Source organism: Eublepharis macularius, chromosome 16, assembly GCF_028583425.1.
Source record: "Eublepharis macularius isolate TG4126 chromosome 16, MPM_Emac_v1.0, whole genome shotgun sequence".
Taxonomy (NCBI): domain Eukaryota; kingdom Metazoa; phylum Chordata; class Lepidosauria; order Squamata; family Eublepharidae; genus Eublepharis; species Eublepharis macularius.
This window is the reverse complement of record NC_072805.1, coordinates 13,636,349-13,664,129: the sequence shown is the minus strand read 5'-3', so window position 1 is coordinate 13,664,129 and position 27,781 is coordinate 13,636,349. Positions and strand designations below refer to the sequence as shown.

Below are 27,781 nucleotides of genomic sequence, written 5' to 3'. Positions count from 1 at the left end.
AGGCTCCATCCCCAAATCTCCAGGAATTTCTCATCCTGGAGCTGGGAACCCTAATTGTAGCACAGGTTGGCTTAACGCCAGGGCTCTTGCTTCCCTCCCGCTCTGACTGTGTTGTTTGCTCTTTGTTCTCATTGGTGTTCCATGTAGCCATTTAATCCTGATCGCCTGAGTACCTGGGCCGTTTGGCCTTTCCATAGTAATAGTCTGCACTCCTCACCCACCCTCTCTAACTCCATTGTACCTGTGTATAAATTTATTGATGTGTTTATTTATACACAGTCCACTTTTCTTGCCGAGACTCAACACAGTTTACAAAATTAAAAGCAATGCAATAAAAAACAGTATCACTTGAAGTATCATAAATAACTAGGGTTGCCAAACTCCAGATGGGACCTAGAGTGCTGCAGAATTGTAACTGACCCCCCCCCTCCGCCAAGGCTATAAAGATCAGTTCCCTTGTATAAAAGGGAAGTGTGTGTGTGTGTGTGTGTGTGTTTAAATGCTTGGTGTGATGCAGATGAAGAGTGGGGATGAGGGAGTGAGATGACTGGCTGACGACTAAGAGTGTGGGCAGAGTCAATGCTGTTTGTAGTTACTGGGCAGAGAGAAAACCTTCAGTCTGGGCAAAGCAGGCAAGCTGTGTACAGCCTGAGAGTGTCTAAGCATTTCTGAGAGAAATATTCTAGTTCAGTTAGGCAACCTGTGTAGAAGCCTGAACTGTGTGTGTCTGTGAGAGAACATTCTGTCTTAAGCAGGCAAACTGTGTGTGCATCTGTATTTGAGTGAGAAATTGATTATCTGAAGTGGGCAAACTGTGTGTGAGCCTGAGAGGGAAAGTTTGTGTATATCTGTGTGATTAGTCTATGAAGAGAAACTTTAACTGATAATTATTTTTGACATTATCAAGCTTAATTAACAGTATGAAACCGATATGCTTCTTGTAAAAATAAAAGTTTATTTTGTTTGTTTTCATCGCAGGGTGTCTGTAATTCCTATATATCCCATTCCTATCCTCAGGGCCACATAGTCCCACGAAGGAGCCTGATGCTTGGGCATGTTATTGAAGGGGAAATTTAAATTAATTAGTTTGGAATATAATTCCTGGTGGCAGCAATCTACCCAGAGGGTGTAAGAAGAGGATTAAAGGCAAAATCTAACGGAGAAAGAAAGGGGGGTGTAACAGGCAGTTTTACAGGATGGACTCTATGGCAGTACAACCCTATTGAACTCCCTTCCCCAGATCTCCAGGAATTTTCCAACCATGAGATGGCAACATTATTACAAAACAAAAACTAGGTCAGCAACACGGTTCCATAGTTTTTTCAGAGAAGTTCTCGTTTTCTGCTGGAACATCGCAGCTTGTCTTTTCATGACATCAATATGTCAGTTGTAGTGGAAGAGATAGTCCAGAGAGAATCCACAATTGCTTCAATACAAAAAAAAAAAAAGGCAAGATGATTTTTCAGAACGGAACATTCCAAATACCAATGTTTTATCTCATCTCTGGTTTTGCAGCTGCAGCCTCCAAGCAAGCAAGCAAGCAGGCATGAAGCCTGTCTGAGCCAGTGTTGCTTATGGGAAAATGAGGCCATAACGTGGACTGGACTAGTCAAACCAGGTTGGCCTTAACAACAGACAGCCACAAAAAGAGAAACCAACAGCCACAAAAAGAGAAAAGGGTCCCAACAAAGCCAATTACCACCAAGGGCAAGATGCCCTAGGAACCCAATAAATTATTTACTCAAAATATTATTATTATTCGTGTCTTGCTCACCATGTGAATAAAAGATATACAATCAGTCAAATATTTACAATGTGTACATATACAATTACATAAATACACACATATGTCCCATAATAGCTGCAAAGAGACAATGATAATTCTATAACTTCCTATACAAATTTGCTGGAGTAATGACAGTTCTTGGAATGATTCTTCCTCGTGTCCTCACACTCCAAATATGTGGTGATGCCAACAGGATGGTCAGTATAAGGTAAGTGTTCAAACACAGCAATGTCAGAAGAGCCTGATAGGATCCCTCTGGATCTCCAGGTAGGTGGCAACGAGCCTGCCAGCTTAGAGTTGCTCGTTTCGGTTTCCCTTCATCCTGGCCTCCTCTCTAACATAAAAGCATTAACAAATATAAACCACCCTTGCTTAGTATATTGAACATTGTATAGTATTCCTTACACACAGTGTAAAACCTTGTATAAAATTCTTACATACATTGCATAACATAACATTCAGAATGAACTGTACAACCCCATATGGATTAAACAGAGATCAATTTTGCAGTATTTTTGTAATTAACAGATTTATTGAGGTATGGTACCTTTAAGAGAAGTGAATGCAGGCATGTAGCCAGGATTACAAAAAGAGCTCGTTACTACAGACAAGCACCTGCTGTAAATTAGCGTTGATTGGAATTGGAAAGTTTCTATCTGGAGAGTGTGACTAGGACTATTATGTGCATGTAAGTATGTTATGCAATGTATGTAAGAATTTTATACAAGGTTTTACACTGTGTGTAAGGAATACTATACAATGTTCAATATACTAAGCAAGGGTGGTTTATATTTGTTAATGCTTTTATGTTAGAGAGGAGGCCAGGATGAAGGGAAACCGAAACGAGCAACTCTAAGCTGGCGGGCTCGTTGCCACCTACCTGGAGATCCAGAGGGATCCTATCAGGCTCTTCTGACATTGCTGTGTTTGAACACTTACCTTATACTGACCATCCTGTTGGCATCACCACATATTTGGAGTGTGAGGACACGAGGAAGAATCATTCCAAGAACTGTCATTACTCCAGCAAATTTGTATAGGAAGTTATAGAATTATCATTGTCTCTTTGCAGCTATTATGGGACATATGTGTGTATTTATGTAATTGTATATGTACACATTGTAAATATTTGACTGATTGTATATCTTTTATTCACATGGTGAGCAAGACACAAATAATAATATTTTGAGTAAATAATTTATTGATTTATTGGGTTCCTAGGGCATCTTGCCCTTGGTGGTAATTGGCCTTAACAACAGGCCAACATTATTTAATTTAATTTATTACATTTATATTCCGCCCTCCTCGCTTTCGCGGGCTCAGGGTGGATAACAAAAATACAAACATTAATACCATTAAAAACATTAAAAAACACTATATCTAATCATTAAAATTACAACAATGTATATAAATGTCATTTATTTCTTAAAGTGTTTGTATCTTCCCTCTCTATTTTGGCTCAAGCTGGTTTACAAAACTAAACTTAAAATACGCAAGACACAGTAAAACTCCCGATGGACTCCACAACCCACACTACATTAAAAGCTCTAGCATGTAAAATCACCTTGCAACACCTAAAAATTTCCAAAGACAGTGATCCACTTCATCTCGGAGAACCAGTTCCATAGTGTGGGAACTACGATGGGGAAAGCACGGGGTCTGTTTGATACCAGGTAATCCACCTTAAGTAGGCAACAGTCAGTAGGTGGCAGCCTAAGGACCATAGTTGGCTCATAGAGAAATACTGGAGAAGAGAGGGTCCTTTTCATATTGGGGGGGGGGGGGGTCCTACCTTCAGCTGTTGGGCGCTTAGAAGGCTGGAAGTTCCGGCACTGGTTGATGACCTCCTGCAGGTCAGAGGGGCAATCTTCTCCTAGAGGTTCTTGGTAGCCTTCCTTATACACTTTCTGATAGATCTCCTGTGAAGTACAGCCTAAAGCAGAAAGCAAAATCACACCCATATACCCACATACAGTAACAGCCCTTCTCCCTCCTATGGTTTAAATAAACATATTAAAATCTAAGGCAGCTTCTTGGTATAAACTAATCAAATCTGACCATTCAAGATCTCCCTACCTAGCCAGTATTTCTCATTACAACCTCAGAGTGTCTTTCACTGCTCTGCACTTCCAGATGATGCACACAGCTTTTTTGGCAGGGCGTTATTCTCACACCCCTATGGAACATCGCACCTGCATTTGTGGATTACCTACAGTGGAGAACCTTTCCCACTACCTACTTTATTGTCCATTCTATAGTGTACCCACAGCTAAATTCTTGGCCAGAATCCTATCAGTCACAAACACATACTCTGAAATCGAGAAGATTGTGTTTTTGTTATCTGACACTGATAATCATATGTCCTACAGAGTCTCTCAGTTTGTACTCTCAGCCAAAAAGATAAGATCTAAGGTACTGAATGAGGCTGTTGCATGATTCCTGGGATAGTTTGGTATACTGTACTGTTTTAATTAATTAACTTTTACAAACTGTGATAATGGTTTTAACTGTTTATTAGTTGATGTTTGGTAAATTGTGACGGCCTAAGGCTATAGACAATAAATTCTCTTTGGAAATAAACTTGCACATTCTGATGGATGCCACAGTAGGGGAAAAGCTGCTTTTGAAGAGGAGGCTCATCCATTTCTCCAGTTCCTTTTTCTGCAGCAACTTGCCTACCCCCTCCCCCTCTGTTGTTTTTCTCTCCATACAGAACTAGTGTTTATTTACTGTTGAAAATACATCTGCATCATCCCACAGGGGGAAAAGCAGCCCTTGAATGATGGGTGGAAGGGTGTGTGGTGGTCAAATGATGCCTTCCCATGCCTTCTAAATACAGCTGGGGAAACGTTACAGAATTGAGAGTCTGGGTCTTCTTGTAATCCAAGCAGTGGGGGGAAATGGCTGCAGGAAAGTTTATTCATTTAAATTTATACCATTACCAATCCTTCTTCCCAATGAGGAGCCAAAGTGGCTTACCACATTGATCTCTACTTCTTCCATGTTATTCTCTCGCAACAACAGCACCCCGTGAGGTAGATTACTGCAAAAGAAGTTACTAGCCCAAGTAGGGTTGCCAGGCCCCCTCAACCTCCGGGCAGGGGATAGGGGCTTAGCACTTACCTTGGGGGAGGGGGGGGGGTGCGCGCGTGCGAAGCGCGCGCGCACACACACACACACAGGCACAATGACGTCACTTCAGAAGTGTCGTCATCGCGCAGCCCCTGGGAGCATGTCCAGGCTCCGCAGGGGCTCAAAACAGGCCCGATCCGTGCCAAAATGGGCTGTTTTGAGGAGCAAGGAGTGCTCCTGCACTCCGCAGCTCCTGAAAACAAATCCCTTTGCTGCAGATTGGGCCCGTTTTCAGGTGCTGCGGAGCACAGAAGCGCTACCGTGCTCTGCAGTGGCCCTGATCCAGGACAAAACGGGGCCGATCCGGGTGGCTGCTGTGCATGGGAGCATGCAGCGCCACGGGGGAACGCGCAGGGAAGGTGTGCGCCCCCCGCTTGTTAGGTAAGTGAGGGTGGGGTGGGGGGAGCGGGGGCGGGGGATTCCCCGCCCCCACCGGGGGTCTGGGATCCCTAAGCCCAAGGTCACCCAATGAGTTTCCATGGCACAGTGGGATTTCAAACTTGGGTCTCACAGATCCTTTTCCCTGTGTGTGTGTGTGCCATCAAGACACATCTGACTTAGGGCAAACCTATAGAGTTTTAAAAGCAAGAGCTGCTTATCTTCTGAGATCTGAAGAGATCAGGCTACCTGGACCATCCAGGCAAGATCCAGTCCCAAACTAACCATTATACCACATTGTCTCCTGAGTTAGCAGAAAAAGGCCTCAAGTTGCACAGAACACGCAGCTGAAAAGGTCTATAGATGGGGGAACATAACCACTTCCCAACCCCCATATATGTCTGACTTCCTCATAAGGTAATACGAGCAAATATTTTCATTCAGCTTAGCCTGAAACGTGATTTGAGAGCAAGACTAACAGCTGAACCACTGGTGGGCTTTGCTGATATGTATATGTGTAAACCTAGATAGAAAAATCAAGATCACATTGTGGGTGAGCTATGCCCCCTGTGGCAAAGTTATATCTGTCTTCACTCTGCTAATCCTGAACTGTGAGAAGTGTACATGGATTCCTGCTTTACTACTGATATCCTTTTCTAGACTCTAAAAACAAACAACAAATTTTCAATGCTCATAGGCCAATGGAGGGAAAGGGCAATCCTGAGAGCATATCTCATGTGTTTGAATCTTGCTACACAACTGAGACACACAGCATTTCCTTTTGTTCAAGGTGTATATGATAGGATGCATCTGACGAAAACAGCTTTGGGTCTCGAAAGCTTATGCTACAATAAAGTTGGTTAGTCTTAAAGGTGCTACTGGACTCTTTTACTATTTTGCCACTACAGACTAACACGGCTAACCCCTCTGGATCTATGATAGGATGTAATCCTTCAGAGCACAATTGTGTATTCTGCTTAATACACTTCAGCAATGAATGCTACTCAGTTTTACCCCTACCAATGGCACAAGGTATGGTCAGCCCTGATCCTTATTACAATTCTGGATCTGCAGAATATGTTGTTGATGTTCCACAGCCCTATAATCTAATCCCTCCCATTTGTGTCTTACCTTTAAAAGGGATCTTGCCAGTTATGATCTCCCAAAGCACAACCCCAAAGCTGAAAATAAGTAAACAGGAATGTTAGATGAGCAGGAATTTTAAGCCTCTCTTGTCCCTCAAGGACGGGACGGGTGTTTTGATGGGTTCCTGCCTGCCATCAGCTACATCTGGGGGTTGAGAAATCATAGAAGCAAATAGGTGGACGGCACCAAAGCTTACCTAATCCCGCTGTCCGCTTTACCACAATCACTTGACAAAAACAGTTTTTTCTAACCAGCAAATGTGACAGGGGATGGGCACAGAGTTGCCAACCTCCAAGTGTGGCCTGGAGACCTCTTGTTACAACTGATCAGAAGAAACGGCGGGGGGTCTTTTAAGGCCTCAGATTCCTGCTGAGCAATTTGACTCTTTCCCCTTCCCAGACTCTGCCCATCCCAGGCACTGCCCCCAAATCTCCCCAAATTTCTCAAGCTAGATTTGGCACTCCGCAGACCTTGTGGCTCTGCTTCTCATTTTTTGTCACCCGATGTAGCTGTATCAGAGTGCAGAAGGAATTAAGATTTTAATTCGGAAAACTTTCAAGGAGCTTCCAAATGGATCCTCTGCTGTAAGGAGACCTGGTGGTCTCTAAAGAGCAGGCAAGTCAGGATAGTGATTGACAACACAACAAGCCTGATCATCGCTGACCTAATCCATTCCACCCTGTTTCCGTGAGGCAAAGCCACTCAGAGCCAAGCTACAAGTGACTTTTTTCACATGTACAACACTTGATCATTTTCGCAAGTTTTCCTGGGAACTGAAGTCCGAGTGTCCTTCCCCCCTCTGTTAGAATCGCTGCTGGGCAGCTGCTACTTTCTCTCAGGGTGTCCTGCTCCTGGGGAGCTGCTCTGGAGAAAGCGGCTGTGTCGGTGAAGCTCCAGCCGCAGTGACAGTGGAAGAATCTGCTGCTGCTCTAACATGCCCTCATTCCAGTTTTTCTCCAGGAGCTCAGGAGCAAGGGAAGGGCGGCTTTCTCCAGAGCAGCTCCCCGAGAGCAGGACACCCAGGGAGAAAGTAGCAGCTGCCCGCCCCCAAACAGTTGTTGAGAGCAGCCTTGTGACTGGAGGAACAATTTGCCGCCAGCTTTATCTGGCTCTTCAGGCAGCGATTCTAACAGAGAGAGGAAGGACACTGGGACTTCAGTTTCCAGAAAAACTTGCAAAAACAATTAAGTATTCTACACGTGAAAAAAGTCACTTGTAGCTTGGCTCCTAGAGCCAAGCTACAAGTGAGGAATGACACTTGCCTGGCAAGTGAACAGACTCACGTGTATTCCTCCCTGTTCACTTGCCATTCACTTGCGCTCCACTTGATCAAGTGGAGCGCAAGTGGAGGGCAAGTGAACAGGGAGGGATACACGTGAGTCTGTTCACTTGCCAGGCAAGTGTCATTCCTCACTTGTAGCTTGGCTCTCATTCACCAGCCCCTAACCACCACAAGCACATGCAGTTAAGGTTAAATTGCACGCCATGTAAATAGAGATTGCCCTGCAGAAAGATCTTTGCAGTCCATATCATTCCTAAGAAGGTCTATCCTTTTCAAGTTTATTCAATGGGCTTACTCCCAGGAAAGAGTTGTATTGCACTGCTAGGCATGTTACACCTTCCTTTTCACAAGAAGAATTTTTTAAAAAATTGTCTGAAGTTTATGCTGGAATAAAATGTTGTTAGTGTTTAAGATGCCCCCGTTTCTTTTTGCTGTAACAGACTAACAAAGCTACCCACGAGGAGCTAAAAGTCCACAAGTGAGGGCCCATGAGCAAAAAAAGAGCAATGATGTGCAGAGTATTTCCCCTCTCATCTCTCTCCCGTAAGTAATAACTCTACATGCATTCAGAGCAGCAACAAAGCACCCATAGGCAGTTTCCCTCTGCATTTTATTCAGCTCATCCCCCTGTGACACCTTCTCCCCAACCAGCACTGGAAGTAGGGTTGCCATCTCCAGCTTGGGAAATTCCTGGAGATTTGAAAGTAGAACCTGGGGAGAGTAGAGTCTGGGAAGTGGAGGGAACTCAACAGGGATGTGATGCTATAGAGACCACCACCCAAAGCTGCCATTTCCCTCAGAGGAACTGATCTCTGTAGTCTGGAGATCACTTGTAATTCAGGGAGAACTCCAGGCCCCACCTAGATGTTGGCAATCCTAACTGGAGGGCTTTGGGAGCAATTTTTTTTTAAAAAAAATCAGTAATTGACATATTGCTTTAGTGGTAAGCTACAGCAATGTATCAATTACCTATTTTAAGTTCTATGCCAAACAGGAGTAAAACCTCCACATGGAAGCAACATTTCTCAGAAAGATGGGTAGTTCATGTTGGAAATGCAATGTCTTGCGCACAGAGAAGGCAGAAGACACAGAATACCTGCAGGGGGCAGCAAATCGGACAGTTAACAGAATAAGATCTTTGGCCCTTTTCACACTACTTACTTGCTTCCGGAACATCGCGAAAAGTAGCGCAAAAAATGTGGAAGATAGCGTCTTTTCACGAGAGTTTTGTGCGATGTCGCACAAAACTCTCGTGAGAAGACGCTATCTTCCGCGTTTTTTGCGCTACTTTTCGCGATGTTCCAGAAGCAAGTAAGTAGTGTGAAAAGGGCCTTTCTCTCTTCCTCTCTTCTGTCCTTCTTGCGTGTCTCCAGATTGCCACTTTCTGCTTCTTCCCGGAATTCTCGCGTGTATTCCTCTCTGCAAGTGGAGCACAAGAGAACAGGGAGGAATACACGTGAGTCTGTTCACTTGCTGTTCAAATGCCATTCATCACTTGTAGCTTGGCCCTCAGTTTAGTAAGGTAACTAGCATCTATTCTGTTTCACTGCTTTCTATCAGAGTTGTTGTTCTCGAATAAACTCTCTTCATTCACTCCTTAATCAGACTCAAGATCATTCCTAAGATATACCATACCTTACAGTTCGGACAGCTGGAACCCTTTGGACTCACGAAATGGAGATTTTTTTCAGAGCAAAAGGGCAAAACGTATCTAATGGGAGGTGTGTGGCTAATATTCACCCACATCACCTTGTGTAATGTCTGGTTTACCAAGAATTGTCATGCAACATTATCACGTACAACTCTTCCTTGCCACGTCCAAGCAGAAGCCACTGAAGGAGGCTGAGAACAAAGGAACTCTGAATCCCAACAATGATGTGGGTTGATGGCAGCCACGAGTCCCCAGTTCTTGAGTGATCAAAGGAGGTTGCTGTTGACCGAAAGACCGAAAGACCGAAAGAAGACCGAAAGAAGCAAAGCGGCGAAGAGTCGACAGGGTGGCAATTCCTATGCAAGCTTACCTATAGATTTCACTTGGCGCATCATATATATGGTTCACTGATGCCAGGCCCTGAGGGGAGACGTAGGCTGAAGGAGAGACTTCTTTCTGTTTTTTCTCCTTGTGTTTCTGTCGGAAAGATGACTCTGTTCGAGACAGTTCGAATCCTGATAGCTGGAGGAGAAGGGAGAACACACTCAAACACCATTGCTAAAGGTCAAAATGTTAACACTCTTTGGGGGGTTAGGCTCCTGACAGCGTAATCATAAGCAAAGTTGCACTCTTTTCAGTCAATTGTAGTTAACACGTAGAATTGCACTGTGAAACACTAAAGTATGGGCTGTAGGGAATACCCCTTGGCAACAGCATTCATGTTTAGGGGAAATGTCTCTGTTGGAAACGTTTCTGCTTCCCCACCAAGGACTCCAATTTAATACAAAAAGCAGATACCAAAAATGTGCCCCAAGTCTAAAGTAAGGGGGGGGGGCGTTCAAATCTTAAAAGTACATAGAGAAAGTCTTGTAACCCCCTGAACGAGATGCGGGTGTTTTAATTGTGTTTGTCCCACAAAATGAGACATACAAAACCAAGCAGAATAATTGAGAGTATCAGAGAGAGCCACCGTGGTGTAGTGGTTAAAGTATGTGGGAGACCTAGGTTTGAATCCCCACTCTGCTATGGAAGCTTGCTGGGTGATCGTGGGCCAGTCACACACTCTCGGCCTAACCTACCTCGCAGGATTGTTGCAAGTATAAAATGGAGGAAAGGAAAACAACATGAGTCACTTTGAGTCCCCACTGGAGATAAAGGTGAGGTATAAATGAACTAAATAATTAAAAAATCATTGGGCCAGTCAGTGATTGAAGGACATTTCTTGATACATACAGAGCAAAGTAGAATAATTTAAACCAAAATTATATGTTCACATTGGGCTGGTAGTGCTCATATAAACCCCTTTTATAGGAATAAGTGGCTCTTCAGGCATATCTACAATACAAATTTATATCACTTTTATCAGGCATGTTTCCCCCAAAGAATCCAGATATGGGTGCTGGGAAACTTCTCTTAAGAGTTCCCTTGGCCATCACAGAATTAAAGCTTCTAGGGTCCAATGGGGGCCCTTATTAAACTAGTTAAGTCTGTAGAGAAAGGGTTCAAGCAGCGTCCTTGTTCAACCATAAAGTACAAACTGCAGGCTTATACAGCCTCGATTTGCCACAGGAATGTGTAGAGAAGAATGAGGGGGATTAACCCTTCAATTTCCATTACTGAAAGCTGGCTTCCTCACTCATTTAAAAAGACATATCCCTGGCCTAGTTACACAAACATTAAACTCATGCGTGACTGAAGGAAATCCCAACTCAACTTGAGTTTAACATGTGACTGCACTCACCTTCAAAATGGTTTAGGGGAAGGAAAAAGAGCTCCCTTGCATGCTTGTGGAGGCAGGAAATGCTCCATCTGTCCGTGCTTTTCATCCAACATGCTTGCTCTCTTTCCCTTGTTTTTTGCGCAGAAGAGGCATGGAATGGGCAGTAAGAGAAACAGCCCGCCGCCTAGCATTGCCAGGTACCCCTCACCTCCCGTCGAGAGGGTAGATTCCCCGGCACATACCTTTGGGGCCCAAATCAGCCCCAAATTAAGCATGGGAATGCTCCTGTGGGCGGTGCAACAATGTGCACACTGAGTATGCACACAGCATGCACCTCCGAGAGCTTGTCCCCTCCCACCAATCGCTGGGCAATCAGTGGACAAGGGGCCAAATCCCCGGAAGTTTGCCCACCACTGGCGGGCACCTGGAACCCTACCGCTACAGCCCCCCCCCGGCTCTTTTCTATCTGCGAAAGCATGCTGGATGGAAAGCAGAGACAAATGAAGCCTCTCTTGCCTCCCCAAGCATGCATGGGAGCCCTTTCCCCCCAGAACCACTTTGCTGGTGAGTGCGGTCACACGTTAAACTCGAGTTGAGTTGGGGTTTCCCCCAAGCCCACGTGTAACCAGATCCTCATGTTAAAACAGGCATTTTTTCTTAGCTAGCAACAAACTAGGGAACCTCCGTTCAAAATAATGAAACAGAGCAAAGGCTGAAAAGTTAAAACCCTTCTCCTTTCCCTGCATGGTCTCAAGGTAAATTGAGGCTTCATAATCTTGCAGCTTTGTCTCCTTGCGTGGGCCTGAAATGTGCTCTTCTAAACCTCCCCTGGGGCCAGGGCACATGAAGTTCTCACTTTTACATTGTAGCCTTCGGCAACCAGGAACTTGCTGCTGTTGATACAGCCGTGCAGCTGAGATTTGTCCCCAGTCTGGTGCAACCTGCAGCCAATAAAAGACAGAAGACACACAATGCCCCTTGTGTGCAAGATGTTTCCCCACATAAAGACTGAGCTGTATTTCCTTGTGTTGCCCCCCCCCCTACAAGATGGGCCCTCAGAAGAAGCCGTTGACTCCCCCTTTCCGCTAGGTGGGGTGCTGTACCTGTACAAGCCGATAGCAGCATGAAGTGCCATCTGAATGCGAATCTTCCAGGGTATATCTGGTTCGTTCTTCAATACGTCCCACAGGGTGCCTTTCTCACAATATTCTGTGACAATGGAGAATTCGGGTCTTGAACCTGGTACGGAAAGACACTTGATGAATAACTACAGTCTCTGGTTTCTCCTTTCTCATTGAGCTATCAGTTTGCCTTTGAGTTCTGATTCGGAAGCTGATGAAGCTGTTCTTAGAGTTCCGTTCAGGAAAAGCAAGGGTTTTTTTTCTGTTGAAGCCCCAAAGTTTTGGAATGCACTCCTCTAGGAGTTCAGGTTCATTTTCAAGGGACTGACCAGAATATTTCTGTCACACTCTTAATAACGGCTCTCCATAATTTTAAACCATTTTAATAACATACGCCATATGGAATTAAGTTTGGTCTCTGATGCCGTTTGATCTGATCTGTTGGTTTGATTTACTGATTGGCCATTTTGTGATTTTAGTGATTTATGGGGGTTTTATTGTAAGGATTTTTTATTGCTGTATACCAGTTTGTATTTTTTTTTAACTTGGAAGAGTTGTATTAAATATGGATAATAAATAAATAAATGGCTTCCATTCTGGTCTAGTCTGCCACAATGACAAACTTTGCGATTTTAAGAACACTTTCCTAGGTGTAAGCCTCACTGAATAGGATTCTGAGTAGACCTCCTTAGGATAGCTCTCAAAGATGTTTAACTCTAGCCTGACAACACTCAGGTTGGGATCTGCTGCAGCCTCAAGTCATGACTCCACAGGCGCCATTTTAGCTTGGAAAAATGTTAGCGTTCCCTGCAAAACAGGCCTTGTGTCATACCCAGAGGCTGAGCTTGGGGTGCCCAGCAAGCAAGGCAGCTTATGAATAGGTCAGGCAGTCTGAGGTCGTTCACGAGCCAGGCAGTCCAAAAGCAAGTCCAATGGCCCAAGTCAACACAGAGGCAGGTGCAAGTCTGGGAGTTGAGTCAAGGTTGTAAACCAAGAGGTCAGTCCAAGAGAAACAAGGTACAAGGTGGGGTCAGGAGCTCCTAGGCACAGAGGCGTCAGTCGCAGGGAGTAGTGAGCTAGGTTGCTTCCACGCCGAGCCCTGCTCGGAGTCCACCTTTTATCCTTGCGCTCAGGTAGTAAATAGGCTGTGGCGCAGGTGTTTCTTCTTCATCCGATTGCAGCGCCTCGCTCTCAGAGCTCAGTCCTGCCCAGTGCGGAGCTTGCAAGCATGTGCTCCTGCGTCTTTCCCAAACAGCCGCCCTTGCCCGGTTCCTCTGTCTTGTGGCTGGCTTGGGGGGCGGGGCTGAGGCCTCCCAGGTGCCGGTTTCTCCTCTGCTCTGTGTGAGCCCTCACCCAAACCAGCTTCCCCAGAGGTCCCTGGCTGCGTTACTGGCCACTCCACCGAAAGCTCTTCCAGTGCCGTGGCAGGGTCTAGTGCAGGCTCCTCTGGTGTCAAGGCTGGGTCTGCTGGCTCCTCTAACGCCTCATCCTCCGAAGAGGACTTGACTGTAGATAGTACGGTGCCAGGCCGAGGTTGGCCCACGACACCTTGGATGGCTGGAACCTGGTGAAGAGGAGCTCGCAAAACCATGTCCTAGTTCACACAAACATACACACACTCTTCCAAGCTGATGTACTCACAAAAGACAAAAGGTCTTACCGCTCTCGTCTATGCAGATGCCATACAGACGAAGGATGTGGGGGGACTCAAATCTTTTCATGGCTTTGATCTCCTTTCTGAACACATCCCTCACTTTCCTGTGGGAGGCAGCAGAGTGGTCAGTCTCTGTCAGGGCTCGGAGTTAAAACCTTTCTACCACATCTGCCCACCAGCCAGACTCAGGTGGGGACTGTAGCTCACTGGGATCAAAGTCAGGCCACATGGGATCAGCGGCGCAGTGTGGGTTAGGGGCAGCAGCGGCGCCAGGGTTTTCAGTGCCTGCAGCAGGCCGAGCTCCCCTGCGCGCGTGCACACACACACACGCACCAGCTGCGTCATCACGGGTGTGCGCGCGCCGCTGGCCCAATCGCTGCGGCGGGTGGCTGGGACGGTGCGTGGGTGGCCTCCAAGCTCTCCCGCTCGGTTGCCCTGCACCGCCGCAGATGCCTGCCCGCAGCTGCTGCGCCCGGCTGGGGGCGTGTGCTGGCGGCGGCAGTGGCGCAGGGTGGGAGGGCTAGGAGGCTGCAGCTCCGTGGCGCACGCTCCCACCCCCCACGCCTCCTCCGGTGCCCCCTCCGGCACCTCGCACCCTGAGGCCACCGCCTACCTGGCCTCAATGGGCGCGCCGGCCCTAGTTAGGGGCGCCCAGGGCAGGAGTTGGTGTCCCTGGTTCCGTGCGCAAAATGACGCGCACTCTGGGCCTTATGTGATTACATCACTTCCTGCTCCTGATATCATCATGCAGGGGCACTCCCCCGCCCCTCAGAGTGCTCCCACGGTTTGGGCTGCTCACCTCACCGCCCCTTACCACTTTACTGCAGCTGCCCATACCACTGCTCGTCACCGAGCTGATGCCGGCAGCTGATGCTGGTGGCAGCGAAGAGGTAAGGGTTGGGGGAGGCAAGCGGTCTGAACTGGAGGAGCAGAGAGGGGCGGGGAGACAAGTGGGGAGGCAGGCTGCTTGCTGTGCCGCCTGCTGCGCTGCCGGAGCGTCTGGCTCGCTGGGTGCCCGAGCTGGTGGCGGTGGCGTGGGCGGCTGTTGTGAAGGGGTGGGGAGATGAGCAGGGAGGCAGACTGCCTGCCACACCGCCTGCCATACTGCTGGCAAGCTGGCAACGGTGGCGCAGGCAGCTGTCGTGAAGGGGCGGGGAGGCGGGCCAGAAGTGCTCCCAGGGAGGAGCCATGGACATGGTGCCCCCTCAAAATTTTGTACCCATGGCAGCTGTCCCCCTGGCCTCCCCACGTTATGCCACTGCATGGGATGGTAGGGCCTTGGTAGGGTTACCAGCCCCTCACTAGAGGTGGGGGATCCCACGCTCCCACCCTTTGCCTCCACCACCACTTACCTAGCCAGTGAGTGGAAAAGGTGGGGGAATGCGCCTCCTGGGGTGCACTCCTGGGCAGCACAGCCCACTCATGCACACTGCAGTGGACAAATTTGGGGCCTAAATGGGCCGAATCGGGGCCGTTTGAGGCCTAAATGGGCCTGCTGTGGATCGGCCCACTTGTCTCTTCAGCTGACAAGAAGATTTGACAGATCAAAACCTGCCCCTCTCTGAACAAACAGCTTAGAAATAAACCTTCTTTCAGTGGTACATTTAGACTCTTCTTCGTGACCTTTAAAGCTGTCTGGAGGAAGGGGATGTTGGAGACCGGAATGAGTTGCTACTTTCCCCTGGCTGAGTGGTCTCAGGATGAAGCGGGCCTGTGTTTTTGTCAGTGGGGTGCACGACAAACCAAGGCTTCCGTTCCTTTGCAGAGCCACTCACTGTGTGCTGGTGATCACCGGGGTTTTGAAGACTTTGATAGCCACGGAGGACTTGTGGTACTCTCCTTTGTACAGCACGTGGCTTTCAAACTCCTTCAAAAAGGTCCACTTCGTGAGAAACCTCTTTTCTATCTCAGTTATTTCCACATCCATTATCGTAGATTTGGGTCCTTAAAAAGGAGGAGAAGGAAAGCAGTTAGAACCCGTAAGTAAATGAAATGGTCACATCACGGATGACAATATTTTTAGGAGCATTCGTGAGAAAGCATAGATCTCTTCTGATATTGCAGAGGATGCTATGGGGTACATGTCTCGGCTACATTATGGCTGCTTCCACGCACGTTGGATAATCCACTTTCAATACTCTTTAGTGAACATCTGAAACTGATTTTCCATGTGTGGAACAAAAAATCCACTTCAAAAGGATTGTGAAAGTGCATTGAAAGTGCATTATTCAACGTGTGTGGAAATGGCCTATATGTCTGAGGGTCACACTACAAGCGACGAATGACACTTGCTTGGCAAGTGAACACTCACGTGTATTCCTCCCTGTTCACTTGCCATTCACTTGCACTCCACTTGATCAAGTGGAGCGCAAGTGAACGGCAAGTGAACAGGGAGGAATACACGTGAGTCTGTTCACTTGCCAGGCAAGTGTCATTCGTCGCTTGTAGCTTGGCCCTGAACGAACTTCCACACTCCAGCTTTCTAGGGTATCTGGTTGGAAGCTAAGCAAGAAACAACTCAACTCACTACCAATGTCTATTCCCCTTTCAAATGGAATCAGGGCTCAATTTGTGCTGGGGACTCCCAGAATGTGTGAAATAACAGAAACATTTACAAGGGTGTCTAGGCATGTGTATTTCCTTCAGTAACAAACTGAACACACTAAAATGTAAGGCTTAGGGCTCCTGGAGAAGGCAGTCCAGAATCCAGGCAGGCTTCATCTCCAGTACCTCTGCACAGAATCATAAAACTGCAGGGGTGGGAAACAACAGGCTTTAATCTACCCCATAATGGAGGCATGGGGCAAGATCTACTCTCCACAGGCGTCTGGATGATAGAACCCCAAACAGACCTCACCACAAGAAGCACCGAATAGTTAGGAACTGAATAGGGTTGCCAGCCTCCAGGTAGTGGCTGGAGATCTCCCGGAATTACAACTGGTCTCCTGGCCACAGAGATCAGTTCACCTGGAGAAAATGGCTACTTTGGGGGGGGGGGTGGACTCTATGTAATTATTCCATGCCAAGGTCCTTTCCCTCCCCAAACCCCACTTTCTCTAGGTTTCTCCAGGTTTCACCCCCCAGGTCTCCAGGAATTTCCCAACTTGTAGCTGGCAACCCTAGAACTGAAAGAAGTGAAACCATCCCTTGAGGCGATGAGCAAGAAAAAAACCTTACTTTTATCCAATTTTTGCAAAACTTCTTCCAGTTTGCTCTGCATTTGTGTTACTCCATACCAGATGTTTTCTACGCCATCCCTGACTTCCTTACTGTCTGTAGGTAAGGAAGAAGGAGAAAGGACAGTACGTTACAAAGTTCATTTATACAATCAAGGATCGGACAAGGTTGTCAACCCCAGTCTTGTCATTTCAAGGTTGTCATCCTGAAAAAGAACCCTCCTAAGGAATCTGGATCACCTTCTACATAAAGGAAGTCTGAAGAGTTTGGAGCTTTTTAGCTTAGAAAAGAGGCAATTTGGAGGCTCAGACTCATAAGATAAACATCACATGGCTCACTCTGTCCATTAAATGCATTGCCAAATTTCTGCAGCTGGACAGGCTGGCTTATTTTTTATCTTGTGCTTTTCTTCTATGTTATCCTCACAACAACCCTATGAGATAGATTAGGTGATAACAACAACAACTGCACTTATATACCGCTCTTCTTGACAGAGTAGTGCCTCACCCAGAGCAGTGAACAAGTTAGTGTTATTATCAGAGGTCATTTCGTAGAAAAAGAGCAGGAGGAACTCATTAGCATACCTCATTAGCATAAGTCATTAGCATTTGCCATGTCTCTTGGCATCACCAGAAACGTGTCATTAGCATAACTGATTTGCATATGCCGCACCCCCTGACACCACCAATCCTGGCTGCTTTGGACCCAATCCTGGCCGTTCAGGACTGAAATTGGGTCCAAAATGGCAAAAAGGGGCTGAAAATGGCCGAAAAGGGGCCCAAAATAGTCAGGATAGGGCCGCTGCTGAACAGGAGAGTGATCCTGGAGAGTGATCCACCACCCGTCAGCGGCCCGATCCAGGCCGTTTCGGCCCCAATCCAGGATGAAATGGGCCCAAAATGGCCAAGGGTCAAGTGGGCAGAGCCACCTGACATGTGACCTCTTTGGGGAACTGCCAGAACTGCGTTCCTGTGCATTCCCTCTCGAAATGAGCCCTGGTTATTATTATCCCTACAATACATCTGGGGAGCTGGGACTGAGAGGAGTGGTTTACCCAAGGCCACCTACTGAGCTCATGGCAGTCGCGGGATTTGAACCAGTGGACTGCTGGTTCGCAGCCAAATCACTTAACCATTGTGCTACAGCAGAGAAAGATGGGCTCAGGATCACTCAGCCAGTGACATGGTAGGTTTGAATCTGGCTCTCCGCAGTACTAGTCTGGCACTCTAACGTCTTTGTCGTACTAATTCTGTCAGGATGTGCCCGTCTCCTTCCCACCCTCCGCTCTCATTCCACCCAGCTTATCATAAAAGTCCTGCAAGTCAGGTCAAGCAAGCCTTTATTGGCATATATAAAATATAAAATTTTTAAATACAGAGACTCCATACAAAATGAGATTAAAATACAGATAGGAGCAGGGCAACAGTGCAGCAAAACCAGTACAGAATATTCCTTGTCGTGGTGTATAGCCATGGCACTATAGAGAAACTTAGCTACTATTTCAGTTATTTCCCCATCTGGGTTGTCAAGCAGGAACTGAACTTTAAAATCATCAGAAAACTCTGAAAGTTGGGCTAATATAGGATGTAGAAGATCCCGGCATGGCGCCAGATAAAAAGGGCACTGGAGAAGAACATGGGAAACAGTTTCAACACAGTCCATCAAACAAGGACAACACCTGCTATGATAAGGAATTCCATGCATACTTTTGAGCATCTCCTCCCAGGACATCCTGTCAGCCTCAAAGTCTTGGTCGTTCTCCCGATGCAGGACGTCTCTCTGAAAACTTTCTTTGAAAGTTTGCTCCACTTGCAGTAGCAGCGATAGCCCTTCAGCGGCATCACTGAGATGCTCGTTCACACTTGAAAACTCTTCCAATATTTCACTCGCTTTTAGGAATTTCTGCAGCCAGTTCTTGCGGCTGTATTTCACCAGCAGCCTCTTGGCCTTCTCCAGGGAGCTCAACAGTTTTTGCAGCATGTCTTCCAGCTGGGGTGAGACTGTTTTGGTGGGCTGGGCCTGGAAGGTTTCGATGGGCCACATCAGAATATGAATGCGCTCCACAAGGCGCCGGCTTTGGCACTTACAGCATTTCACCTGCTCGCACTGAGCATAGATGGCTTGCGCAACACTCAGAACATCCTTCACAGTGTCCATGACTGTAAGGGAGAGAAAGGCATTGTGAGCAAAACAGGAAACATCTGGAGAAGATTGTGAAGGGGGTCTCAGGATCTGCACACTAGGCCTGCAGAGGTTCTCCAATGAGCATATTAGCTCTATGGTTGTTGTGGGTTTTCCGGGCTGTATTGCCGTGGTCTTGGCATTGTAGTTCCTGACGTTTCGCCAGCAGCTGCTGGCGAAACGTCAGGAACTACAATGCCAAGACCACGGCAATACAGCCCGGAAAACCCACAACAACCATCGTTCTCCGGCCGTGAAAGCCTTCGACAATACATATTAGCTCTGTTCGTCAACTAAACTTTTAGCCAGCCTGCCCTCCAAGGAACTTAGGACAAATCACACAGTTCTTCCTTCTCCATTTTATCCTCACAACAACCACATGAAGCAGCAGTAACAGTGGCAGCAGCAGCAGCAGCAGCAACAACAACATTCAGTTTGTATACTGCCCTTCAGGACAACTTAACGCCCACTCAGAGCAGTTCACAAAGTATGCCATTATTATCCCCACAACAATCAGCCTGTGAGGTGGGTGGGGCTGAGAGAGCTCCAAAGAGCTGTGACTAGCCCAAGGTCACCCAGCTGGCTTCAAGCGGAGGAGCGGGGAATCAAACCCGGTTCTCCAGATTAGAGTCCTGCTGCTCTTAGCTACTGCACCAAACTGGCAAGTTGAGCTGAGAGAGTGTGATTGGCTCAAGGTCACCCATTTGGTTTCATGACAGAGCCGGGATTTGAACCCAGGTCTTTCAGGTCCTACTTTGGCACTTCAGTTACTACACCACACTGGTATACTTGTCTATACTAAAAATTTAAACAGCCAACCAAGAAACAGTGGGAACTGTAGTTCCATGAAAGGTATGTGACCTATATGAGAGAACTTTCATCATCCTCATAAATTACAGTTCACAACGTTCTTTCAGACTGGTTTTAGCGGAATCCTAAGTGCAAACTAACACTTTAACAGTGCAGTTGTTAAACTGGTTTTTATGCTGTTATGATATTTTTAATTGTACATTCTTGTTGTAAGCCACCCTGAGCCCGCTTGTGGGAAGGGTGGGGTATAAACGGAATAAAATAAATAAAATATACATGAAGCTCCCTTGCCTTGAGTCAGACCATTGATCTAGCAAGGTCATTATTGTTTACTCTGACTGGCAGTGACTCACCAGGATCTCAGGGTTTCACCTTATGATTTTGCCATAGAGTTTCTGGTGATTCCTAGAGAGTTGTGATGCCACTTCTGGGTTTTCCTGGAAGTAACATCACACTGTTGCTTATGCCTCCCCATGTACCCGCCCTACCTGGTCTCCTACTGACAACCCTACTATACCAGTAATCCTACAGTGTACACATGTGCAATCTATGGCCTGTGTACATTTGATTGTTCTTTTATTATTATTGTTGTTATTTATTTATAGTTTGCCTTTCTCACTGAGACCCAAGGCAGATTACATACTGCAAGTGAATTCAATATAATCAATAGTTAGGACATTCACAGAGCAAAATACAATAAAATCAGCAGTTAGGGCTTTCAGTGAAAACAGATACAATTGAAAACTAGTTGAATACAGTATTGAAACTAGTTTTCAATACAGTTGAAAACTAGCCTAAAGCTTGAACACATAGATGAAACCTTTCTGAGTTAAAGCGTAAGTAATTAACATGATCTCTCTGGCAATGCTGAATTATATATGTTGAATAATTCTCAGGTAACAGTCAATACATGTACAGGTGAACGGGTCATACAGACTCCACATTTATCCAGGTACTGGCCTCCAGTTTCGTTTGCAAAGTGAACAAGCACTGGCTCTTTCTTACAAACAGAGGTACGCACATATAGGCAGAATGTATGCACATTTACTGTAATGTGAACAGGGCTACTATTAGCTTGGGGACAGCCAGTGTGGTGTAGTGGTTAGAGTGTTGGTCTAAGATCTGGAAGAACCAAGTTCAGCTCCCCACTCTGCCATGGAAGCTTGCTGGGTGACCTTGGGCCTGTCACACGTTCTCAGCCTCACCTACCTCACAGGGTTGTTATGGAGATAAAACGAAGGAGAGGAGAATTATGTAAGTCACACCTTTAGTCCCCATTGGGGAGAAAGGTAGGCTATAAATAAAGTAAATACAAATTTAAAAAAAATATTCAGTATTTAACTGTCAAGTGTTCAAGACTTGGCAGAGAAATGAGGACCTCCTACATAAGAACTTCTATTGCATAAACAGACACATAAGAGCTTCTATTGCATATTACTTGACTAAAAGCAGAGCAAAGTACTGCTGGCATAACAAAAGCAGGGTCATAGGGCTTTTCTCCATTGCTCTGTCTCTCTGACAATTTTTCCTGCTGCCTCAAAAGACCGTGAGAGTATGTGACCTCAGACCAGTCACATAATCTCAGCCTAAGCTATCTTGCAAGGTTGTAGTGAGGATAAAAATGGAGAAGAGAATGACGTTATAAGCTGCTTCGGTCCCCATTGGGAGAAAACCAGGATATAAATAGCTCAATAACCACAGAAATCAATAAATGTGGGGCCAGATGAGCAAACTTCCAAAGTGCATTTCACAAAGGGGATAAGCGTTTTGTCCTTTTTGCAGTAACAGCTTTTCAGGGATGTCTAGCTAACCAACTAGACAGGTCTGAGTCTGACATTCCACCTCTCCCCACCTGGGGGAGCAAACAAGAAGGGAAAATTTGCACAAAATTAGCATATGCCAATTTAGATGCCTAGATGCAAACAGACACAATCTTTACTATCACTGAAATAGAAATGCTGAGCTCTTCACTCAAGCCTTTACGAAAACCTTTGTCAGCAAAACCAAAACCTCATTGCAACCAGTTTTACTGGACGGAAGCAGAACATGGATATTTCAGAGTCAAGCCTCGATCAAGAGGGCTGTCATCTGAAGGAAAGGACGTTCAACCACCATAAATCAGGGATTGGCATCTGTAGGCAACTACTGCGGATCTCGAGCTTTACGAGGGTCCACCACTGAACAGGATCTGTGCAGAATCCCAGCTGGCCCTCAGTCTGTGGAAAGACTGCCCCCCACCAGCAAGGATTAGGTCTATTCAGGATGGCCGACATCCAAGTAGGGCCTGGAGATTTCCTGGAATAACAAATGATCTCCAGATCATATCAGACAAAATAGCTGCTTTAAAAGGTGGACTCTATGGCATTATACCTCTCCCCTCCCCAATCTCCTTCTTCCCATGCTCCATCTCAAAATTCCAGGAATTTTCCAACCCCCTTTGGTTGGCAACAAGTGGGTGGGGACCATGGGGGGGAATGACATCACACGGATAGTGGAATGTTGCTTCCAATTAGGTCTGCCAGTCCTGTGGTGAGGGCATAGTTAGTCGGGCACGGTTACACATAGCTTTTTGGTTGGTTGCTCCGTGCCTCTCTCGTTTTGGTATTGTTTAGTCCTGTGGTGAGGGCAGGGAATCCCCTGCTCTCAGCATCTGCCCCTCGCCACTACTTACCTGGCTGGTGGAGGGAAAGGCACAGGGAACAGGCCCAGGAGGCAAAGAACCTCCCAGGCCAGAGCGCAGCAGGAGCGCTCCCGATGGGCATGGCGATGTCACTTCCTCATGTGATGTCATCATGCCTGGGGATGGGCATGCTCCCATGCTTTGCAGGGGCCAATTTTGGCCTCCAGCAGACTGAATTGGCCCCACGTAAAGTGCGGGAGCAAGCCGGTGTTATGATGTCGCTTCCTGCAAGTGATGTAATCTCATCAGTGCTGGGAGCAGAGGGCAAGGTGTTATCTATAGGTGAGTGCTGAATACCCCTCTCCCGCTGGGAGGGTATAGAGACCTGGCAACCTTCCAATGAATACCAGAAAGTGATGTCATGTCAACAGTGTGATGTCAATGCAACACTTAGGACTCGGGCAAAACTGATTTTTAAAGAAAACTTCTTCCTGCTGGCTCTTAGTGGGCCAGTGGGTGACAGCAGGGAGACCAAGAGGTCTTCCAAACTCCCCTCCCGCCTTCTCTTGGCATGCACATCTTCCTCTTTTTTAAAGCCCAGTGAGTGTTTGAAGGATGGGGAAAGATAACAATCCATAGGAAAGGAGGCGCTAGCCAGATCAATGTGTCAGGGGTATGGGGGAAGCAGAGCTTGCTCTGTTCCTGTAATATGTCTGCCAGCTCCTAGTTAGGAAATAACCTGGAGATTTGGGGGGTAGGGCCTGGGAGAGTGGGGTTTGGAAGGGGCTGGAGCTCAGCAAGTTAAAATGTCATACAGCCTCTCCTCCAAAGCAGCTGTTTTGTCCAGGGGGGGCTGATCTCTGTCAGCTGGAGATCAGTTGTAATTCCAGGATATCTCTAGGTTCCACCTGGAGGTGGGCAAACCTACCCTTGTAAAGAGGCACCTGGAGAGTTTCCAGTGGCCAGGTTCCTGTGAGGCCCGATGCAAACCTACCTGGCCGATGTGTGTTTTCTCCTTCGTGCTGTGTGATCGTTTGCTTTCAGAGTTTCAGGAAACCCCTTCAACTTCTCTTCTCTCAGTGTGCGGCTCCTCCTTCCTGCAAATGATGACGAAGGGGGCTTGTGCAGTTGTGTGCAAGCTTTCTGCACCATAGATTTGCTTTCGTTTTCCATGCCCCCTGTGCATCTCTATGAGGTGGTTTGAGTCACACCCTCTGACACACCCAAATGAACAGCACGGTACTGTGAAGAAAGGTTGAAAAATAATCCGGTGACTCTGAACATTGAACCTGGGCTTCTAGAAGGCTTCTGGATGATTACTCTTGTGTTATCTGACTGAAGTGATTCCCCCATAGGCCATCTGCGCAAAGGTTCCCTGGTGCCCACAAAGCATCTCTTGACCAAAACAGGGCTTTTTTTCTGGGAAAAGAGGTGGTGGAACTTTGTGTATACCCTCGGAGAAAACGGTCACATGGTTGGTGGCCCCGCCCCCTGTTCTCCAGACAGAGGGGAGTTGAGATTGACCTCCGCGCCGCTCAGCGGTGTGGAGGGCAGTCTAAACTCCCCTCTGTCTGGAGATCAGAGGACGGGGCCACCAGTCATGTGACCGTTTTCGAGAGGTTCCGGAACTCCGTTCCACCGCGTTCCAGCTGAAAAAAAGCCCTGGACCAAAGCAAAGATCAAATCCTAGATTTTCTTCCACATCACTGGAGCAAGCGATGCACCAGAAGAACCTAGAAGAGCACATCACCAATATGTTTGGAGGAAGCATTAAGGTTGCCAACCTCCTGGTAGTGGCTGGAGATCCGGAATTACAACTGATCTCCCGATCACAGAGGAGAAAATGGCTGCTTTAGAGGGAGGAGTCTATGGCATTATAGCCCAAACCCCACCCTCTCCATGCTCTACCCCTTGGCTTCCCAAGTGTCCACTAGTGGCAGGCAAACTTCTGGCAGTTTGCCCCCATGCCTGCCAGTCACTGGCAATTGGAGGTGGCAAGCTGCCTGGTGATCACTTGCCACCAGCAGGCAATCTGGGCGAGTGCACAATGGATGTGCTCCAGGTGGATTGCAACAATGACACTTCTTGAGTTGTTGTCATTGTGCTGGTTGTTGTTATTGCGCTGGTTGCGGGAGTTCTCCCGAGCTTCGTAGAGACCTCAAACAGGCCGATTTTCAAAGAATCAGCCCCATGCATTTCCAGAATGCTGTTCTGTTGTGTTGTTGTTGTTATTGCCCTGTTTGGGGATGGGGATTAACAACAACAACAGCATTTGATTTATATACCGCCCTTCAGGACAATTTAACACCCACTCAGAGCGGTTTACAAAGTATGTTATTATTATCCCCACAACAAACATCCTGTGAGGTGGGTGGGGCTGAGAGAGCTCTGAGAGAGCTGTGACTAACCCAAGGTCACCCAACTGGCTCCAAACGGAGGAGTGGGGAATCAAACCTGGCTCTCCAGATAAGACTCCCACACTCTTAACCACTATACCAAACTCGCTCTTCACCTCCCAGCTCCAAACAGTGGTGGGAGAAAAATAAAATTAAAAAATGGCTGTCTGGCCTATGGCACAATGTCACTTCTGGAAGCAATTTCATGTCTTTCTAGAGGAGCGACTGTAGAGTTTCTGCCGATTCCTAAAGAGGTGTGATGTTATTTCTGGGTTTTCCCTGTAAGTGCTATCACGCTATTGCTGATGGCTGCCCCCGTGTCCCCACCCCCTGGGTATCTCACTGGTTGTCAAGTGGAGGAGAAAACACTATTATATAAAAGGTCATTGAGGGATCTGTCCAAAACTGGAAACACAGACCTCGCAACCAAGCATAATGGGAAAGCAGTGCACATTACCTGTGGTAGAGGTGTAGTGGTTATTCTCAAGGCTTTTTTTCTGGGAAAAGAGGTGGAACTCCGTGGGTTTCCCTCAGAGAAAATGGTCACATGGCTGGTGGCCCCGCCCCCTGATCTCCAGACAGAGGGGAGTTGAGATTGCCCTCTGCGCTGCTGAGTGGCGTGGAGGGCAATCTCAGCTCCCCTCTGCCTGGAGATCAGGGGGCGGGGCCACCAGCCATGTGACCATTTTCAAGAGGTTCCGGAACTCCATTCCACTGCGTTCCCGCTGAAAAAAAGCCCTGGTTATTCTGTCAGACTCGGATCTAATCCCCACTCTGCAATGAAAGCTTGCTGAGCGAACTTGGTCCAATCACAGGCTCTCAGTTTAATCTACCTTATTAGATGGTTGTGAGGATAAAAGGAAGGAGAGAATAAAAGGATAAAAGGAAGGAGAAAAGAATGATGAAAGTCACTTTGCGTTGCCATTATGGAGAAAGGTGGCATATAAATGAAGTTGATAAATACATTCACAATATTATTTATTGTTTATTTATTTATTTTATTTGACTTATATCCCGCCCTCCCCACGAATGGGCTCAGAGCAGCTCACATCATAATTAAAACACAATAATTTAATAGTCAACTTTAAAAGCAGATTTTAAAACTTATATTAAAATACTCTGGCGCCATTATATATAGACTACTTTGGATACTAATAAAAGACCTGCATAGGTCATAGCTGTGGGTAAAACGTATAGCCAAGGGCAGTCATAGGAGAGGTAGCGATCGTAGATAGGATAAGAGGGAACACCCGCAGGTCCTCAACCAAAGGCCTGGTGGAACATCTCCATTTTACAGGCCCTGCGAACACGCACAGCTGCGATTTCATGAGAACAGGGTGATGTACCGATTTCCCATGTATCTACAGCTACAGTTTCTTGTCTGTGTGTACAGAAGCAGTACACGCATGGAAAATCTGTGTGTTTCCTCATTCACATATTACATTTGCCAACCCTCTGATGGCAATCCCTAGGAGTGTTTCAAGGATGCAACCTAAGGACAGAGAGCGTCATAGACACCACCAAATTATTAGAAATAGTTGTATTTTCTTTCATAACAGAGTGTACCTAGGGCACCAGTGTAGTGTCCCTGTCACTCATGACAGCTTGGGGTATGTTTCCCTGCCTCACCACTACACCCCTGACCTAAGCTGAAGTCCCCTTGTGGCTCTTTTTTCAAATGTTAAAAAAAATATTATGAGACCCAAGTATGGCTGTCTTAGAGCAGAACTACAAGTGACAAAAGGCACAGGTTGGACACTTGTCAGCTTCCCTCAAGTTTTGGCGGGAAATGTAGGCAGCTTGGCAGAATGTTGGACAAGTGACAGTTGAAAAGTCCATTGGGCAGCAGTCGGAGAGCCAAGCTGCAAGACCAGGACGCCTACATTTCCCATCACAACTTGAGGGAAGCTGACAAGTGTCCAACCTGTGCCTTTTGTCACTTGTAGTTCCGCTCTCATATAATGTGTATGGACATTCCGTACGGAGTGTGTAGACCAAAAATCCAGTCCCCCAACTCTGTCACTCTGACCTGGATGGCCCAGGCTAGCCTGATATCATCAGATCTCCAAAGCTAAGCAGGGTTGGCCCTTCTTGGAACTTGGATAGGAGACCATCAAGGAACTCCAGGATTGCTATGCAGAAGCAAGCAATGATGAACCACTTCTGTTTATCTTTTGCCTTGAAAACCCTATGGAGTCAACATAAGTTGACTGCAACTTGGCAGTACTTTACTTGCACACAATTGGATCGCGTCAGGTGTGACCAAGAAATAGAACCCGGGATGGAATTTGCAGATAGGAGCCAACTTGGATTTTAATGGTTAGGAGCAGGGCTCATTTTGAGGGGAAACGCGCAAGAATTCAGTTCCAGTAGTTCCCCAAAGAGGTCACGTGTCAGGTGGCTCTGCCCACCTGACTCTTGGCCATTTTGGGCTCATTTCATCCTGGCTTGGGGCTGAAATGGCCCAGATTGGGCCTCTGATGGGTGGTGGATCACTCTCCTGTTCAGCAGTGGCCCGATCCTGACCATTTTGGGCCCCTTTTCGGCCCTTTTCAGCCCCTTTTGGCCATTCTGGGCCCACTTTCGGCCCTGAATGGCCAGGATTGGGTCCAAAGCAGCCAGGATAGGTGATGTCAGGGGGTGTGGCATATGCAAATCAATTATGCTAATGACACATTTCCAGCGATGTCAAGGGGCGTGGCATATGCTAATGAGTTGTGCTAATAA

General features: G+C 46.9%; 1 protein-coding gene across 1 annotated transcript; it reads right to left on the bottom strand.

The window, feature by feature from the left end:
• Nucleotides 1–932: 932 nt before the first annotated feature.
• On the bottom strand, nucleotides 933–23,754 carry MLKL (mixed lineage kinase domain like pseudokinase). The gene is made up of 11 exons (XM_055000685.1): nucleotides 23,653–23,754; nucleotides 18,754–19,206; nucleotides 17,048–17,143; nucleotides 15,646–15,814; nucleotides 13,877–13,974; nucleotides 12,199–12,334; nucleotides 11,952–12,036; nucleotides 9,746–9,897; nucleotides 6,428–6,477; nucleotides 3,579–3,719; nucleotides 933–1,426 (listed from the first exon to the last, which is right to left on the bottom strand). The coding sequence occupies exons 2-11, from the start codon at nucleotides 19,202–19,204 to the stop codon at nucleotides 1,368–1,370; spliced, it is 1,437 nt and encodes a 478-aa protein (XP_054856660.1). The 5' UTR covers nucleotides 19,205–19,206; nucleotides 23,653–23,754; the 3' UTR covers nucleotides 933–1,367.
• Nucleotides 23,755–27,781: the final 4,027 nt, after the last annotated feature.

Bases quoted from the DNA above. Each gene is read 5' to 3' on its own strand.
- MLKL (XM_055000685.1), bottom strand. From the start codon at position 19,204: ATGGACACTGTGAAGGATGTTCTGAGTGTTGCGCAAGCCATCTATGCT. The intron at 17,144-18,753 runs GTATGCATGGAA...CCTTACCTACAG, and splicing joins CTGGGAGGAGATGCTCAAAA to ACAGTAAGGAAGTCAGGGAT. The intron at 6,478-9,745 runs GTAAGCTTGCAT...ACTTATTTTCAG, and splicing joins GCGCCAAGTGAAATCTATAG to CTTTGGGGTTGTGCTTTGGG.